This window comes from Cetorhinus maximus, chromosome 9 (genome assembly GCF_964194155.1).
Source record: "Cetorhinus maximus chromosome 9, sCetMax3.hap1.1, whole genome shotgun sequence".
NCBI lineage: Eukaryota > Metazoa > Chordata > Chondrichthyes > Lamniformes > Cetorhinidae > Cetorhinus > Cetorhinus maximus.
The window spans coordinates 113,073,499-113,093,256 of record NC_135887.1 but is presented as its reverse complement, the minus strand read 5'-3'; the positions used below and the strand labels follow the sequence as shown (position 1 = coordinate 113,093,256).

Here is a 19,758-nt window from a genome sequence, read left to right as displayed (position 1 = left end):
GGTGTGATGATGGAAGATTTAAAGGAGAGAGGGACAACACTTGAAAAGTCAGAACCCATTTAAAATATTGACGGACATGGGGGCCAGGGCAGGAAGCTGGGTGATCAACAGTTTATTGGGAATAGAATCGAGGGAACAGGAGCTGGGCCTCAGAGGGGACATGAGGGAGGTAGGAGAAAAATTAGCGAAAGATGTGGGTTCAGGACTAGGGCAGGGGGGAGCACTATAGGAAGTTTGCCCAGGTGTGCTAGTGGAAGGGAAGAACACAGCAGAGGCAGCTGATCAGATTGTTTTGATCATAGTAACAAAGAAATCAATCAGCTTCTCGTACTTAGCGTTGGAAGTGAGAGTGCGCTCTCCAATGTCTTCACTCCATCATTGGTGGCTGTACCTTCAGCTGTTTAGCCCCTAAATCAGGAATTCCCTCTCTAAACCTCTGGCTCGCTAACTCTCTCTATTCCTTAAATCCTATCCACTTTGACCAAGCTTTTGGTCACCTGTGCTATTATTTTCTTGTGTGGCTCAATGCCAAATTTTATCTGATAATTGTTTCTGTGAAGCATCTTGCAACGTTCCACTTGATTAAAGGCACTATGTAAGTGCAAGTCATTGTTGTTGAGGTTGTGCCATAAGTCTGAGTGAGTTAGAACCTTACCTGACTCCAGAGCAAAGCAGAGTGAGACTACACTCAACAAGGAACCTCAGCTCACTTCCCTCCCACAGCAAGATTGATCCAAAGCAGGCAGCTGCACCTTAAACCTATATCTATTCTTGTACCAAATTGCATTATCTTAACCTGCCCGCATTTTTCATGCACTGTTTTTTACAGATAAAGGTTCTCTGTGATAACACTTGAAAAATACAAAGGTTACTTTGTCACGCCCTTGGCTAATGTGCGTCTATGAAACTCTGTAACTCCAGGAATATATTACAGCAATATTCCCTTTTACAATCTCCCTGAGGCTCTCTGTGTTCTGTTTTTTTTTAATAAGAACACAGTTGATAAAAATGGATTTCTGTCTTACTTTTATTTCAATGGCAGTGATACCAAAATGGGAACTAGTTGCCCCCTACACTCTTGCCATACTTCCATCCCCTCCAGTCCAATTTCTTTATCTATCTCCATTCCCATGACAAGCTGTTACCGTATTTCATCATTCTAAATGATCAGATCCTATTCTCCCGGATGTGGAAGTGTGAAGCCTCCTTAACACTTAGTCTGCAGCTTTTAACGGGTCAAGGTTAGTGAGTGAAGTGAAAGAGACTTCAGAAGACGACTGTCACAAGATGAGGAGGCGATTCATCAGGAAAGTGTCCTCCAGCATCATCAAAGAGTTGGATGTTTTCCCAAAAGTTCCTGATGTGTGCGTCCAAACCTCGATCAGCGGAGGCACAGGTGACTTGACACTTTTCCAAACAGCTTTGTGATTCAAAATACTTTGCATTTAAGTAGCATTTCCTACATCACAACAATGACTGCACTTCAAAAGTACTTCATTGACTGTAAAGAAATTTGGGGTCTACTAGAGTCATGAAAGTCAATTAATGCAAATCTTTCATTCTTTTTTCACAAAAAGGCAACATTTCTATAAGATTGTAAATGAATGAGAGAAAAAGAATGAAAGACAGAAAGAAAGACATAGATAGATAGATAGATAGATAGATAGATAGATAGATAGATAGATAGATAGATAGATAGATAGATAGATAGATAGATAGATAGATAGATAGATAGATAGATAGATAGATAGATAGATAGATAGATAGATAGATAGGTAGGTAGGTAGGTAGGTAGGTAGGTAGGTAGGTAGGTAGGTAGGTAGGTAGGTAGGTAGGTAGGTAGGTAGACAGATAGATAGATAGGTAGACAGACAGACAGACAGACAGACAGACAGACAGACAGACAGACAGATAGATAGATAGATAGGTAGACATGAGAGCGAGAGAGGGATCCCAAAGCACTCTACAGCAACTGAAGCAGTCTTTATAATGTAGCCACTGTTGTAATGAAGGAAATCCTGGTTGACTCTCGCATCTGACAATCGATAGCTGCTTCCTAATGGGTTATAGTCGTGTGCACTCAGTTGATGAGTAACTTTAGAGATATAGCACTGCCAGCCCAATTACATTAAATGCCTATCTCTGGGACTGAGGTTTGCCAGCAACTTGTGAATGTAAAAGTCTCAGCTAGACTGCTCAGCTGTCTTGAAACTAGAAACCCATATAGTGGGGAGCAATTGGCTGAAGCAGCTATACTGCAGGCTCTGCAACTTTGTGCTCAGCAGGACCCCTCCACACTATAAGGAGCACACGACTAGCAAAGATAGGCTTTGTCACAACACACTCACCTCTGAGTCAGAAGGTTGTAGTTCAAGCCCCACTCTAAATACTTGAGTGCAAAATCCAGACTGACAATCCTAATGCAAAACTGAGTGGCGCTGCACTGTCAGAGGAGCAAGCTTTCAATGTAGTCTTATCTGCTCTCTTAGAAGATATAAAGAATCCACTTGACACTATTTTGAAGAAGAGCAGAGGTCTCTCCGGTGTCCTGACTAATATTTATCCCTCAACTAACATCACTGAAGAAAGCTACACTGATAGGCTGCTACAGAAAGCCGAGAGTGTAGAAAGTGGAGGGGTGTAATCAAAAAGGAAATTAGGAAAGCAAAGAGAGGGCATGGAAGAATATTTGCAAGCAAAATCAAGGAGAAGCCAAAATGTCCTATCAATGCATTAAGAGTAAGAGGATAACTAAGAAAAGAGTAGGGCCCATAAAAGACCAAAAAGGTAACCTATATGTGGAGGCAGAGGATGTGGGTATGGTCCTTAATGAATATTTTGCGTCTGTCTTCACAAAAGAGGGGAACAATGCAAACATTGTAGTTAAGGAGGAGGAGTGTGAAGTATTGGATTTGATAAACATAGGGAGAGAGGAAGTATTAAGGAGATTAGCATCCTTGAAAGTGGATAAATCACCAGGGCTGGATGAAATGTACCCCAGGCTGTCAAAAGAAGCCAGGGAGGAAATTGCGGAGGATCTGATTATCATTTTCCAATCCTCACTGAATACAGGTGTGGTGCTAGAGGATTGGAGGTCTGCTAATGTCACACCTTTCTTTAAAAAGGATGCAAGGGATAGACCAAATAATTACAGGCCAATCAGTCTGACCTTGGTGGTGGGCAAATTATTAGAATCAATTCTGAGGGACAGGATAAACTGTCACTTAGAAAGGCACGGATTAATCAAGGATAGAGAGCATGGATTTGTTAAGGGAAGTTCATGTCTGACAAATTTGATTGAATTTTTTTAAGGAAGTAACAGGGAGGATTAATAGGGGTAGTGCAGTTGATGTCATCTATGTGGATTTTAGCAATACTTTTAACAAGGTCCCACATGGCTGACTGGTTAAAAAATAAAAGCCCGTGGAATTCAGGGGAATGTAGTAACAAAATTGGCTCAGTGGTAGAAAATGAAGGGTAAACTTTTTAACTTGGTGGGTCGGAGCGTGCCCGACCCAACCGAGCGTAAAATGGCACGCGATGACATCAGGCGTGTGTCCCGAAGTCATCGCACACTCGCGCGATATTTCGGTCAGAGGGCATGCGCTGGAGTCGGCAATTAAAAGGCCTATTAAGGCCATTAAAAAGTTAATTGAAATAAATTTTTCGCTGCCCGTCCAACCTTGCGGTTGGCAGGCAGGCGAAAACGCCAAGCAGCCTTTGCACTTTTTTGGAAACCTCATGGATAGGCAGAATGAAGTTTCCAAACGCAAATAAAAATAAAATAAAAGATTTCATTTTTCATTAATAACATGTCCCTGACAGAGTCACATGAGGCGATATGTTTCATTACATTTTTATTTTTTAAATTTTTTTTCATCTCCCTGAGGCAGCTCTCGCGCACATGCGCGGAGGTCGCACTCGCCCAGCTCACACTCCTCCACCTGCTCGCATAGGCAGAGCTGAGCACAGCAGCTCACGTTTCACGCTGGGTGGCGGTCGGCTTCCTGACAGCCCCAGTCCGCCCCCACCGAGCCCACACGCCAAGGGCAAAATTCTGCCCAAAGAGTAACTGTTGATGGGTGGTTTTGTGATTGGAAGGCTGTTTCAAGTGGGGTTCCACAGGGCTCAGTATTAGGTCCCCTTCTTTTTGAGATAGATATTAAGGATTTGGACATGAATGTAAGGGGAATGATCAAGAAATTTGCAGACGACACAAAAATTGGATGTGCGGTTGATAGCAAGGAGGATTGCTGTTGACTACAGGAAGACATCAATGGACTGGTCAGGTTGGCATAAAAGTGGCAAACAGAATTCAACCCAGAGAAGTGTAAGGTGATGCATTTAGGGAGATCAAATAAGTAAAGGAATACAGAATAAATGGGAGGATACTGAGAGGTGTAGAGGAAGTGAGGGACCTTGGAGTGAATATCTATTGATCCCTGAACATAGCAGGACAGGTTGGTAAGGTGGTTAAGAAGGCATATGGAATCCTTTCCTTTAATAGCAGAGGCATTGAACATAAGAGCAGGGAGGTTATGCTGGAAGTATATAAAACATTAGATAGGCCACAACTTGAATACTGTGTGCAGTTCCAGCCACCTCATTACAGAAAGGATGTAATTGCACTAGAGAGGGCACAGAGGAGATTTATGAGGATGTTGCCATGGCTGGAAAATTGCAGCTATGAAGAAAGATTGGATAGGTTGGGATTGTTCTCCTTGGAACAGAGGAGGCTGACGGAAGATTTGATTCAGGTGTACAAAATTGTGAGGGGCCTGGATAGGGTGAATGGGAAGAGCCGACTTACTTTAGCAGAGAGGCCAGTGACTATGGGGCATAAATTTAGAGTGGTGGGTAGAAGGATTAGATGGGAGATGAGGAAAACCTAGTGTACAAAAAAAACAAAAACAGCATTATTAAATTATAGGCTGTGATAAATGTTTAAAATAAACAAAGGTGACTTGTTTATGATATGATGTAACAAACCAATAATTTAGGCTACGTGACAGTAACAGAGACAAAAGCTAGGAATTTCCTGATCTCAGCCTCTCTGTCAGTCATTGTATCTTTGTGGGTAACATGTACAGGTTTACATACACCAATCAAGAAAAATCTTGTCCCACCATGGAAATTTCCACTGATGAAGCATAATATTCTTCCTACCTTTTTCACAGAGTCACAGGATCACAGAGTTGTTAAAGTATAGAAGGAGGCCATTCAACCCATCGTGTCTGCACTGGCTCTCCAAATGAACAATTCACCCAGTGCCATTCCTCCACCTTCTGCCCTGCACATTCTTCCTTTTCAGGCAGTCTAATTCCCTTTTGAATGCCTCAATTGACCTTGCCTCCACCATACTCTCTGGCGGTGCATTCCAGACCTTAACCACTTGCTGTGCGAAAAAGTTTTTTCTCTTGTCACATTTGCTTTTTTTGCCAATTACTTTAAACCTGTGCCCTCTCATTTCTAGATCCTTCCTTGTGGAACAGTGTCTCCTCATCTAATCTGTCCAGACCCCTCATAATTTTGAATACTTCTCTCAAATCTCCTCTTGACTTTCTCTTCTCCAGGGATAACAGTCCCAACTTCTCTAATCTATCTTCATAACTGAAGTTCCTCGTCTCTGGGGCCATTCTCATGAATCTTTTCGGCACTCTCTCAAATATTTTTATACCTTTCCTAAAGTGCGGCACCCAAAACTGGATGCAATGCTCTGGCTGAGGTTGAACTAATGTCTTATACAAGTTCAACATAACTTCCTTGCTCTTCTATTCTATACCTCCATTGTATGCTTTATTAATGGTCCCGCAAACTGTCCTGTCACCTTCAATGACTTATGCACATATACACCCGGGTGCCTCTGCTGCTGCACGCCCTTTAGAGTTGTGCAATTAGACAATTATGTTACATTGTCTCGCCATGTTCCTCCTATCAAAATAAATCACTTCACATTTCTCCACATTGAACTTCAGCTGCCACCTGTCTGCCAATCTTCCCATTCCACCAACTTATCTATGTCCTTTTGAAGTTTTACACTATCCTCCTTAGAGTTCACAATGCTTCCAAGTTTTGTATAATTCACAAGTATTGAAACTGTGCCCTGTACATCAAGGTCTAGGTCATTAATATATAATGAAGGGCAGAGGGCCCCAACACTGATCCCTGGGCAACTCCACTACAAACCCTCCTCTAGCCCGATAAACATTGATTAACCATTACTCTTTGTTTCTTGTCACTCAGCCAAATTTGTATCCTTTTTTTAATTCATTTATGGGCTGTAGGTGTCACTGGCTAGTCCAGCATTTATTGCCCATCCCTAATTGCCCTTGTGAAAGTGGTGGTGAGCTGCCTTCTTGAACCTTCTTGAACCACTGCAGCCCATGTGAAGTAAGTACTCTGAATGTGCTGTTGGGAAAGGAGTTCCAGAATTTTGAACCAATGATAGTGAAGGAACGACAATATAGTTCCCAGTCAGGATGATGTGTGGTTGAAGGGGAACTTGCAGGTGTGGTGTTCCCAGGCATCTGCTGCCCTTGTCCTTCTAGGTGGTAGAGGTCGCAGGTTTGGAACGTGCTGTCAAAAGAGTTGCTGGTGAGTTGCTATAGTGGAGCTTGTAGATGATACACACTGCTGCCTCTGTGCATCAGTGGTGGAGGAAGTGAATGTTGAATGAGGTGGATGGGGTGCCAGTCAAGCAGGCTGCTTTGCCCTGAATGGCTTTGAGCTTTTTTGAGTGTTGTTGGAGCTGCACTCATCCAGGCAAGTGGGGAGTATTCCATCACACTCCTGACTTGTGCCTTGTAAATGGTCAACAAGCTATGGGGAGTTAGGAGGTGAATTACTGGCTGCAGAATTCCCAGCCTCTGACCTGCTTTTGTAGCCACAGTATTTATATAGCTGGTCCAGTTCAGTTTCTGGTGAATGGTAACTCCTAAGATATTGATTGTAGGGGATTCAACAATAATAATGCAATTGAATGTCAAGGGGAGATAGTTAGATTCTCTATTGTTGAAGATAGTCATTGCTTGACTCTTGTATGGCACGATCCATGTTGCTACTGTTCCATTTATCCCATAACTTTGCTCACAGGTCTGTTGGGCGGCACTGTATCAAATGGCTTTTGGAAGTTCATGTACATCACATCAACAGCATTACCCTTATAGGCCTTTTCTGTTACCTCTTCAAAAAACTTCAGCAAGTTAATTAAACATGGTTTTCCCTTAACAAATCCATGTTGGCTTTCCTTAATTAACCCGCATTTGGCCATGTGACCATTAATTTTGTTTTGAATTATTGTTTCTAGAAGTTTCCTACCACCAGTTAAATTGACTGGCCCTTTTTTGAACAAGGGCGTAACTACTCCAATTCTCCAGTGCTCTGGCACCAGCCCTGAATCTAAGGAAGATTGGAAAATTGTGGCCAGTGCCTCCACAATTTCCACCATCACTTCCCTCACTATCCTTGGATGCATCACATTCGGTCCTGATGCCTTATCAATTTTAAATATAGGCAGGCTATCTAATACCTCCTCCTTATCAATTTTAAAAACTTCCAGTGCACCAATTACCTCCTCTTTCACTGTGGCCTGGGTAGCATCTTGTTCCTTGATAAAGACATGCAAAGTATTCATTTAATACCTCAGCAAAGTTCCCAGCCTCCATGCATAAATTCCCTTTTTTGTCCCTAATTGGCCCTACTCCTCCCTTAACCACTGCTATACTATTTATTTGCCTATAGAAGATTTTGAGATTCACTGTTATGTTAGCTGCCAGTCTCTTTTCATGTTCCCTCTTTGCTTCTCCTATTTTCGTTTTCACTTTTCCTCTGAATCATCTTTATTCAGCCTGGTTCTCAGTTGGATTAGCTGCCTGACATCTATTTTAAGCACACTTTTTCTTCTTCATCTTAATCTCTTTTTTTTTGGCATCCAGAGAGCTCTGGATTTATTTTCTCTACCTTTTCTTTTTGATGGAATGTATCATGACTGCCAAAACTTTTGAACTCTTCTTTGAAGGTAGCTCATTGTTCAGCTACCGTTTCCCCTGCCAACCTTTGACTCCAATTTATTTAGCCTAGATCCATTCTTACCCCCTTGAAATTCACTTTCCCTCAGTTTTTTATTCTTACTCTGGATTGTTCTTTGCCCTTTTCTATAACCAACCTAAATATTATGTACAATGATCACTATCCCGTAAATGTTCTCCTCCTGCCACTTGATCCACTTGGCCTACTTCGTTTCCATTTTCCAACAATACCAGCACCGATTTGCATGCGCAAAGCAATTTTCATTTAGTAAAACATCCCAAGGTGCTTAAGAGAAACATTATCAGACAAAATTTGACAGTCGAGTGGCATTTGGGAATACCGGGTACTGGTTCCATCCTGAGGCACTGCTCTCCTATGAAAATGGGATAGGTTGCAGCTGGTCAGAAAAATTCTGCTACCACTTTATTACCCTTCTCAATTGCAAACATGACAGGATAGGCAGGAGTTCTCACTCTCCTGGTCAATGGATTAAATTATTCTGCAGTGGTATTGCTCGTGGCTCTTTCCTGGCATTGCCCGGTTATTGTGGAACGTGGCCGTGACCTGTAGGTGCTAGCTTGGCCTGTCACTTTTCAGGCCGCTGTTCATGTATTCTCTCGGGGAAGAATCCACAAAATGTAAATTCCTGAGATCACATAGAACAACAGGAATTTAGGTCAGGGAAGGAGGCCAGCCAATTCCAGCCGATAAGTATCTAGTCAAATCCCACTTTCGAGCTCTTGGAGGTTATGGTACTTCAGGTACTTTTTAATTATAATGAGAGTCTCTGCCTCTACCACCTTTTCAGGCGGTGAGTTTGAGATCCCCATCACACTCTGGGTGAAACAAGTTCCCCTTGAATCCCCTCTATGCCACCTCTTACCCTAAATTGATGGCCTCTGGTTATGGACCCCTCAACCAAGGGGATTAGGGCCTTCTTTCCACTTTAGCTAGACCCCTTATAATTTTTGTAGGCTTCAATTAGGTCTCTCTTCAGCTTCCGTGGTTCCAAAGTGAACAACCCAGGTCTATCCATATTTTCCTCATGGCTAAAATTTTCTAGTCCAAGCAACATCCTTCTAAATTTCTTCTGTACCTCTCTAGTACAATCACATATTTCCTATAATGTGGTGACCAGAACTGCATGCGGTACCCCAGCTGTGGCCTTAAGCCTTCCCCAAATCAATTACCTCACACTTCTCGAGATTGAACTCCATTTGCCACTGTTCTGCCCACCTTACTAGTTCATTGATGTCTTCCTGTAGTCTGCAGCTTTCTTCTTCATTATCAACCACACAGCCAATTTTTGTAGCATTTGCAAATTTTTTTATCTTACCCTCTATGTTGAATTTCAACTCATTGATATATATCAAAAAATGCAAGGGACCATTACCGAGCCCTGCAGACCCCCACTGGAAACAGCCCTCCAGTCACAAAAACACCCATCGACCATTATCCTTTGCTTCCTGCCCCTGAGACAGTTTTGGATCCCACTTGCCACTTTACCTTGGATCCCATGGGCTTTTACTTTTTTAATCAGTCTTCCATCTAGGACCTTATCAAAAGCCTTGCAAAAATCCTTGTTGCCGACATCAACCACACCACCCTTATCGAACCTCCTTGTTACCTCCTCAAAAAATTCAACCATGTGAGTCAGACACAACCTTCTCTGAATGAATTCATGCTGACTGTCTCAGATTAATCTGTATCTTTGTAAATGAAGAATTATCTGGTCCTTCAATAGTTTTTTCAATTATTTTCAATAATCAGAAAATTGTTTTAAATTTTCAAGCACCTGGTTCAAGAACCCAATATGAAATGATCAGCTTTTCTTTTTTTCTTTAAGATTGTTTCACATCTGCAACAAAATGTGACATCCAGAATGTGGCAGCAGTAATATGGCATCCAGAATATGACATCTGATGTGTCACCTGCTTCCAACAATGGAATGTATTTTAACCCTTTGCACTCCATGGTATCCAACTGCTTATTCTAAAGTTTTAGGTACATATTTCACACTCCAGATATCACAAGCCTACAATTGAACTCAGGACCTATTTAGATCACTCCCTACAGTGACATTAAAGGGGTGGAGCCAGATAAACTGGTAACCACGCTCCAGAACCACAAGATAGGAGATATCCATAAATATTGGACAATAACAACTTATTTGGTGCCTTTATAAGGAGATCTTATGGTGCTGAGATAGCGTCCCTACCTCTAGGCTAGAGCTGCAGGTTCATTTCCCACTCCAGAACTTGATGGCCACGGAAGGTGTGTTCATAATATGGCCAAATAGGTTGATTATCAGCCTGTAAATCCTGTGATGGCAGGTGGTAAGAGCTGGAGAGTTTCCTGGTCAGCCATACTGCAGAAGGCAATGGCAAACCACTGCATTACTTTGCCAAACATAGTCATGGACAAATCCAATGGAAGTCAATGGCTACCATGGCCCTCTTACAGCATGGTACCTGAAGGAAGAGGAGGAGTGCCTTTATGTAATAAAACATCCTAAGGCGTTTCACACAAGCGCTATAAAACAAAATATGACACTGAGTCGTATAAGGAGATATTAGGACAGATGATTAAACAATTGGCCAAAGTGGTAGGTTTTAAGCAGTGCCTTAAAGGAGGAGTGAGAGGAAGAGAGGCAGGAAGGTTCCAGAGCTTAGGGCCCAGGCAGATGAAGGAATGGCCACCAATGATGAAATTATTAAATTTGGGGATGCTGAAGGGTCAAGAATTGGAAGAGCGCAGAGATCTTGTAGGGCTGTGAAGCTTGGGGAGATTACAGAGATAGAGACAGGTGAGGCCACCGAGTGATTTGAAACCAAGGATGTGAACTTTAAAATCAAGACATTGCTTGACTGGGAGTCAGTGTAGGTCAACAAGCTCGGGGGTAAAAGTGAACAGGACTTGGCATGAATTAAGACACAGGCAGTAGAGTTTTGGATGATCTCAAGTTTATGGAGGACAGGATGTGGAAGACTAGCCAGGACTGCATTGGAGTAGTCAAGTCTAGAGGTAACAAAGCCATGGAGTAGGGTTTCAGCAGCAGATGAGCTGAGACAGGGGTGAAATCACATAATATTCTGGAGGTGAAAATAGGTTGTCTTACTGATGGCATAAATGTGTGGTCTGAAGATCATCCTAGGGTCAAATATGACACCAAGATTGCAAACAGTCTGGCTTAGCCTCAGACTAAACTCAGTGTCAACATAGTATAAAAATAGTGAAGTGATGACAGGGTTGTTAGCTTATCCCAAGAGTCACACGAAGATGATTAAGAGCTCTATTTGTGGTGTTTTTAACAACCCTTTACTGAGAGTACAGGAGAAACTGGATATAAAAATAATCTAATCTACACTGTATAGATGCAAAATCATTAATGTATCTGTACAAAATGGTGAATAGGAACCTTGAATTCTTTTTTGCAGTCTCACTGCTTGCCTTCACATTAATTGCCATCCTAGCAATCGGGGAACTCTCTTATTTCCAAAACAGCTGGATAAAATACAACTATCAAGTTGACACAACTATTTCCAGGTATGATTACCTCAATTTACAGATGCTATCTAAGGGAAGTTGTTGTTGTATGGTACAGACGCTAATTCATTCATACCAAAATCCTCTTCTTTCTTAGTCTCTTTGGACTTTTAAAAATTCCTTTAGAGGCTGTGGGTGTCTGATAAAGTTAACATTTATTGACCATTGTTAATTGCCTTTGAGAAGGTGGTGGTGAGTCGCCTACTTGAACCACTGCGGTGGTGTAGGTACACCCACATGGCTGTTAGGGAGCGAGTTCCAGGATTTTGACCCAGCAATGGTGAAGGAACTCCCATATAGGCCGGAATTTTCCCTGAATTGCACTGATTGACGTTTTTCCTGCCGGCTGCAAGGTAGGGTTTTTGCGCCATATCATGAGCTTCCTGCCTCATTAATTATGCAGCCACAGAAAACACGCCTTATCATTGCCAGGCGCCTCTGCCATGCAGTTACCTCACTGTTTCCTCACGCCGGGTGCCAGATCCAAACTGCAGCTGAGCACACAGTTCTCAATGCTTGCAGCCTAGGACTGCTCCAATGAAGACTTGGCCCCAAAATCCAAGAAGAGTTCAGTGGACCATCACTGGAATGCCCTTTGGAGGCCTGCCATGTTGTCCCCTACCTCTGCTCTGGCCCCAGGAGGTCCAGCAATCTCATCACTTCAGGTGGTGAACAGAGCCAACAGAAGAGGTTGTTCATCCAGTGCAGAAAGGGGATGAATGATCTCATCCATGTCGCCAGGGTAAGGCAACCATCTTATCATTCTAAACACACACTAACAAGCCGATCGCTCATTCACTGGCATCTCACTCACTGCCAACTCAAGGGACATCATCACTCACTCTCTCACACACACACTCTCACATCTCCATCTGGCCTTATCTCCTCTGAAGACTGCCTCCACAGCGCTCACCATCTTGAGGCCACTCGCACAGATTAACAGATTAACATGTGCCCCCAAACACACCCTGGGATACCCCCCTTCCCCAATACAGCCCTCGCCCTGCAGCCTCCTCCCTCGCTTGAGGCCACTTCTCCCCTTTCCCCAAGCAAGCCCTAGCTCTACAGCCAATGAAAAGCCACCCCCACCTTACAGCTGATCCAGTTGCCAGCGAGCCCCCCTAAAAGCAATGTGATGCTGCCTGTGAAGCATGGCGCTGATGCCTGTGAGTGCTGCCCGAAGCAAGGTAGGCAAATAAACCTTGAAGCCCCGAGCAAAGTGCATGTTGCCAGATGCACGTCGCTTATGTACCATTGTGAAACACATCGGCGTGGTGAGCTCATGATCCAGCATGGGGGGATGATTCCAGCGAGCAGGGCTTATAATGTGGTTCTAATGTATTGAAATTCGCTTCCCAAAGTGCGGCAGTGGGAAACACGGCCCATCGTTGATGGGTGGAGCAGACGATCACAAACTGGTTTTGCAACAAAGTGAAACCAATTGTTGCGATCTCCTGGTATTTTCCACTCCTGCCCGTTAGGATGCCAGCCGCAAATGGGAGCAGAAAATCCCAGTTATAGTTCCAAGTTAGAATGCTGTGTGACTTGGAAGGGAACTTGGGGTGATGGTGTCCCCATGCGCCTGCAGCCCTGGTTCTTCATGGTGTTAGGGATTGCAGGTTTGAAAGGTACTGTTAAAGGAGCCTTAGTGAATTGCTGCATTGTATCTTGAAGATGGGCATTGTCAGTGTCTAGGTTCTGGGCATTGGTAGTGTCTAGACTATGGAAATTGGTGATATCTAGACTGTGGACATCAGTGATACCTAGCATGTGGGCATTGGAGGTGTCTAGATTGCTGGCACAGGCCCTTCACATTGTCTACACAATATAAGGTTAGCAAAGGAAAAGCAAGGAGGCATGATGATATAACAAACTGAGATATTTAATTCACGAGGTCTGAAGCTCTCAGGCTTGGTTTTCAGAAGGATGCCAGCACAAGCCTTACAGACACATTGCACTTGGATCTTAGGTTGAAGTTACAGCAGCCAATCACGTGACTCTCTGCAGAAATTAAACCCCTCTGATGTTACAAATTTCTAAACTATTTTGTATTTTTATTTCAGTAAGCTCCAAGTAAATATTGACATCACAGTGGCCATGAAATGTGACTGTAAGTATCTGGAACAGTTTCTCGAACATTCATTAAGAAGGATGCAAGGGTCCAGTGTAGAGGAGATTTACCAGAATGGTTCCAGGGATGAGGGAATTTAGTTACAAGTTTGGAGAATCTGGGGTTGTTCCCCTTGGAGCAAAGGAAGCTGAGTCGAGACCTGATGGAGATGTGTAAGGTTATGGCCAGCTTAGATAAGGTAAGAAAAGAAAAATGCTTCCCATTAGCTGAAGATAATTCTTTAAATCGATTAAATCGACTTGACTGAAACATATAAGATCCTGATGGGTCTTGTCAAGATGGATGTGGAAAGGATGTTTCCACTTGTGGGAGAATCTAGAACTAGGGGCCACTGTTTAAAAATAAGGGATTGCCCATTTAAGACAGGGAAGAATATTTTTCTCTCAGAGTCTGTGGGACTCTTCTTCCTCAATAGGTAGTGGAAGCAGAGTCTTTGAATATTTTTAAGGCAGAGATAGGTAGATTCTTGATAAGCAAGGGGGTGAAAGGTTATCGGGAGAATGTGGAGTTGAGGTTATAATCAGATCAACCATGATCTTATTGAATGGCGAAGCAGGTTCAAGAGGCCGAGTGGCCTACTCCTGCTCCTAAGTCATATGTTAGTACATTTTGGAGACTTGAAAGGAAATCTAGGTAGACAAGTTCTTTCTTCTGTTAAACTTCTTATAGAAAAATATGTATGTAGTTAGTTATCATGTGTGTAGTTGGTTAGTGAATATGTTAATACACATGTGTCAGCTGTGGCTCAGCATTCTTGCCCCTGAATCACTAGATTCTGCTTCAAGTCCCACTCCAAGGTTTGAGCTTGGAAAAAAATCAAGGCTGACACCCAATGCAGTACTGTGCAAATGCTGCACTGTTGGAGGGCTCGTCTTTCAGATCAGACATTAAACCAAGGTTCCATCTGCTTGCTTAGGTGAATGTAAAAGATCCCATAGCACTATTTCAAAGAAGAGCAGGGGAATTAACTCTGGTGTCTTGGCCAGCATTTATCCCTCAATCAACATCATAAAAAACAATTATCACATTGTTGTTTGTGGGATCTTGCTGTGTGCAAATTAGCTGCCATGTTTCCTACATTCCAACAGTGACTATCTTCAAAAACAAATACTTCATTGGCCACAAAGCACTTTGAGCCATCTGGTGGTAGTGAAAAGTGCTATATAAATGCAAGTTTTTCTTGCTTTCATGAAACGATAGAAAGTTGACTAGTTCCCAACATAACAACATAACAAGTTTCTAACTTCAATTGGGTCATTGTGGATGGTGCAGAAGCAAAGGCTTGCCTTCAGGCCGGAGAGAAACTATCAACACTTCATAGCTGTGTTACATTAATGGTTTAGCTGAGTTGGTTCTAAGAGCAGGTTGCAAGTCCCCAGCCTTGGCGAGGCAGCAACGCAACTCCATCCTATTTACCACTCACTGTTTTATCCTACTTGTATTTAGTGAATGTGGCGATTTGCATCTGCTATGTTTAGAGCTTTAATCTCATTTTAAATCAAAATACCCATATCTGATGGTTTCTGGAAATTAGGATATATACAAGTTAATGGAAACTTTTTTTATTTGTTCGTGGGATATAGTCATCACTAGTTAGACCAGCATTTATTTCCCATCCCTAATTTCCCTTGAGAACCGAGTGACTTGCTAGGACATTTCAGAGGGCATTTAAGAATCAACCATATTGCTGTGGGTCTGGAGTCACATGTAGGCCAGATGTTATGACCCAGCAGTTGGTAAAGCTGAGTTATTTAAAAATCCCAGAGGGAAACTATAGGTCATGTATAGCTAAATGTGTCTTTCCCAATTTATTTTCGCAAATAGGTTTGTGTGACTGCAATAGCTTTTCCAAATCACTTTGGCACTTGCTTGGAAGGTAACTCAATATTTCATTTAAATTTTCAAGCACCCCCTCATTATCCAATTTGATTACAGGAGAATCAGTTTCAGAGTCCAGCACTTCTACTTCTTTCTCATTATCTACCACCACTAACACCTCCTTTTGGTCCTCTTCCCTGTCAAGGTAATTCTTTTTAAGCATATTTATATGACACACCCTCTGCTTCTTTCTTCTATCTGGAGTATTTATTAAATAATTTACTTCACTCAGCTTCTTTTCAATCCAGTAAGGCTCACTAAATCTTGCATCATCTCTGAGGATTGGATAATACCGGCATTTATTCCCATCCAGAATTGCCATGAGTGCGTTATAAATTAACCACCTAGATGGAGCCGGAGTTACCTGTATGCCAGATCAGGTGGAAGACTCCCTTACCTAAAAGATATCAGTGAAACAGAAGCTTTCACAATTATTTTATCTAATGGCAATTACCAGGTTTTCTGCAAAAACCCAATTGGTTCATTAATGTCCTTACACAGACTGGGCTGACTCCAGTACCACAACCAACGTGGTTGACTCTTAATTGTCCTGTTGAAGTGACCTAGCAAGACCCTTCCTTCTCGGGACAACTAGGAATGAACAATAAATAGTGGTCTTGACAACAAAGCCCACATCTTGAGAATATACATAACAGAATAAAAACTAAGTGGTTATACCTATCCGACTGAACAGGCTCAGGGTCTCATCCCTAGAAATGAGAAGGCTGAGGGGTGACCTGATAAATAACTTTAAAATATCAAAGAGTTCAAGAGAGTAAAAGTAGAGAAGATGTTTCCTCTTGTAGTGGAGACTAAAACTCAGGCTATAAATATAAGATAGCCACTAATAAATCCAACAGGAAATTCAGGGGAAACTTTTCTTACTCAGAGAATGGTGAGAATGTGGAACTCACTACCACAGGGAGGCAAATTGCATCGAAGCATTTATGGGGAAGGTAGATGAACATGAGGGCGAAACAAATAGAAGGATATACTGATAGGCTGAGATGAGATAGGGCGGGTGAAGCCCATGTGAAATATAAACACCAGCATAGATCAGTTGAGATGAATGACCTATTTATGTGCTATAAATACCATGTAATAACAGGAATTAACACAAAGGGTAAAGCAAAACTGAACAAAAATGCCTGCAAGATCATCCCTGTTTCTGTTTTTCTTTGTTGTCCAAAGATATTGGAGCAGACATGATTGATCAGACAGAAGCCAGGGTTGGTGAGTCTGGAAACCTTCAGTATGAGCCAGTAAGCTTTTATCAACTTCATTTTTACCCCTGATTTTGGTGCATATTTGTGAGCTGACCCAGAACTTTTTTAAGAGAGCAGATACAGCACCAGTTAATGTACAGCTCCTGTGGTTTCAAGCATCTTTAAAGCTTTGACTAAAAAAAACTTGAAGGTTTGTTGCCATAATGGGTTGTTGTACTGATTCATTGAGCCATTCAGTGAGTAGGATATGACTTTGCAAACATGGGTCTCCATAGCTCGTTCCCATCTTACTGCATTGTTAAGGGCGTCTTATCCCCACAGACATGAAAACCAACAATAAAGGAGGGCGCCTTGCCTTACAGTAGTCACACTCTATACGGGCAGTTATCATAAAATCTTACAGCGCTGAAGGAGGCCATTCAGCCCATCTTGCGTGTCGGTTCTCCAAAAGAGCTATCCAATTAGTCTCACTCTTGCTGTGCTTTCCCTCACTACCCAGTAAATTTTTCCTTTTCATATATTTATCCATTTGTTGTTGTCAATGCAGGATGGTTGTGCAGGTGTCAAGTGGGCAGATCCTGGCTGAGATGGCCTGCTTCAATAACTGGCAATTCCTTGAGACCTGTGCCCACGAGCAGCACTACCCATTGAGAGCTGTGTCCCCTTCAGATGTCTACTCCATGCACAGAGATGGATGAAGGGAGCCTGAGAATGAGTATTATTAAAATCTCTGTGAAGTTTGTCACAGAACCAAGTACCTATATTTCTCTGTGCTGGAGATCTCACTTGCAACCAGAACTATAAGTGACTTGAGCAGCCTAGGCCCTAAATCTGGCATTCCCTCCCTAAACATCTCCACCTCTCCACTTCCCTCTCTTCCTTTAAGCCATTCCTTAAAACCTATCTCTTTAACCAAGATTTGATTACCAGTCCTAATTTCTTCTTATGTGGCTTGGTCTCAAATTTTGTTTGATAATCCACCTTGGGATGTTTTACTACATTGTAGGTGCTATATAAATGATAGCAGTTGCTGTTTGACCAAATCTCATTTTACCTCATATTCATATTTTTTCCAAGGAATGATATTGTGAGCTCCCATTATATATTTTATATATTTTTAATATTTAGACCTACTTTGAACTCTCAGCAAAGGAAAAAGCCTGGCAGAGGTAAGTTTCCAATGGGATTTTCTTCCTGTTGATCAGTTGACTTTCAGATGGCTGTTCCTATTGAAATAGAAATTTATTTACTTCATAAAACTAAACAGAAAACTTACATTTACCTGCAGAATGATGCAAAATATTCAACGACAGCTGAACAAGGAGCATAATCTGTTGGAATTCCTTATAAAGTCATCGTTTAATGGAACAACAGCAACAAAGAGTCCAAGGTAATGAATTCACATAAGCTTAGGGTATGTTTGTTTAAAGTGGGAGTAACACTCTTGCATCTGAGTCAGGAAGTTATGGGTTCAAGCCCCACTCCAGACTTGAGCACATAATCTAGACTACTAGTCCAATGCAGTACTGAGGGAATGCTGCACTGTTCGTCGTGCTATCTTTAAGCCCCGTCTGCCCTCTCAGGTGGATGTCTTTATTAACGATGTAGCCCACATACCTTAATATACTACATACTATATACTACGCTTAATCTCCAATAACACTCTCTCTCAATCCCCATTACATTTCCTATGTTTAATCACAAAATACAATCTTTAAATAATGTTTTGAACCTCGATGCAGACAGGCTGAAAAGCAGCAGCCCAGATCCTGACCTTGCGAATGGTGCCCACATCCCATGAAAGAATTTTTTTAAGAACCAGACTCCCCCCACCCCCCAGACACCCTCACCCCAGGCTCCCAATCTGAGGCCTCCCAATGCCTGCATCAAGTTGGTGCAGCAGAGACTTCCCAATCCCGGTGGTCCCCTGAACCACAACCAGTGGCATCCAGCAGCCCAGTGGCAGCAGCCTAGTCATTGGGAGGCAGCGACAGGGCCCAAGTGCACACACACACACACATTTGGCTTCAGTTCGGCACCAGGAGTACCTAGAATTACATAGAACTGAAGCACAGGAACAGGCCTAACTGGTCTGTGCCTCCTCCCATTCTACTCAAACTCAGTATATTTGCCTATTATTATGTTCCTTTCTCCCTCATGTACTTATCTAGCTCATCTATAAATGTATTAAAATGGTGATTAATTAGTCTGATACTGCAGTGTATAAATTGCGCCTGAAGTGTTGGAGTCTGTAGACTTTAATCTCAATCAGGGATGGAAAAGTTAATGTGCAAATGACTTGTGAAAATTGTTTTGTCATTTTTCTTTCAGAGTTGTTGACTCCACAGATCCTCCAAACGCCTGCAGGATTCATGGTTCAATGAAACTCAACAAAGTAGCGGGGAATTTCCACATTCTGGCTGGGAAGTTAGTACGGTCCTGCTCTTTATTTGTACAACTCAGGGGGGTAAATACAGAATGTTTTCAGAATCTGCAAATCAGCCTCACAACCCTGTTAAGTAAACTGTCATGAATCAGCTAGTGCCTGATAAAGGCATTCCTCACGCAGAGCCAGTATTATATAGAATTACAGAGAATTTACAGCACAAAACAGGTTATTCAGCCCAACTGGTCGATGTTAGTGTTTATGCTCCTCCCATCCTACTTCATCTCAGCCTATCTGCATATCCTTCTATTCCTTTCTTCGACATGTGTATATCTAGCTTCGCTTTAAGTGCACCTATGCTACTTAGCTCAACTACTCCTCATGATACTGAGTTCCACATTCTCACCAATCTCTGGGTAAAGAAATTTATCCTGAATTCCCTACTTGATTTATTAGTAACCATCCTATATTGATGGCCCTGACTCTGGTCTTCCCCACAAATGGAAACATCTTCTCCATGTCCATGCTATCAAACTCATTCATAATTTTAAAGACTTCTCTCA

At 42.3% G+C, this 19,758-nt stretch overlaps 1 protein-coding gene across 1 annotated transcript in view; it reads left to right on the top strand.

Moving 5' to 3' along the window:
- The first annotated feature begins 1,211 nt into the window (after positions 1–1,211).
- The window catches only part of LOC144684946 (endoplasmic reticulum-Golgi intermediate compartment protein 2-like), a 55,998-nt gene continuing 37,451 nt past the window's right edge, over positions 1,212–19,758 (top strand). The window contains exons 1-7 of the mRNA XM_078549392.1: positions 1,212–1,396; positions 11,466–11,574; positions 13,638–13,684; positions 16,775–16,845; positions 17,938–17,978; positions 18,098–18,199; positions 19,141–19,236. Coding sequence (XP_078405518.1) covers positions 1,288–1,396; positions 11,466–11,574; positions 13,638–13,684; positions 16,775–16,845; positions 17,938–17,978; positions 18,098–18,199; positions 19,141–19,236 — 575 coding nt within the window. The 5' untranslated portion in view covers positions 1,212–1,287. The remainder of the gene's footprint in view (positions 1,397–11,465; positions 11,575–13,637; positions 13,685–16,774; positions 16,846–17,937; positions 17,979–18,097; positions 18,200–19,140; positions 19,237–19,758) is intronic.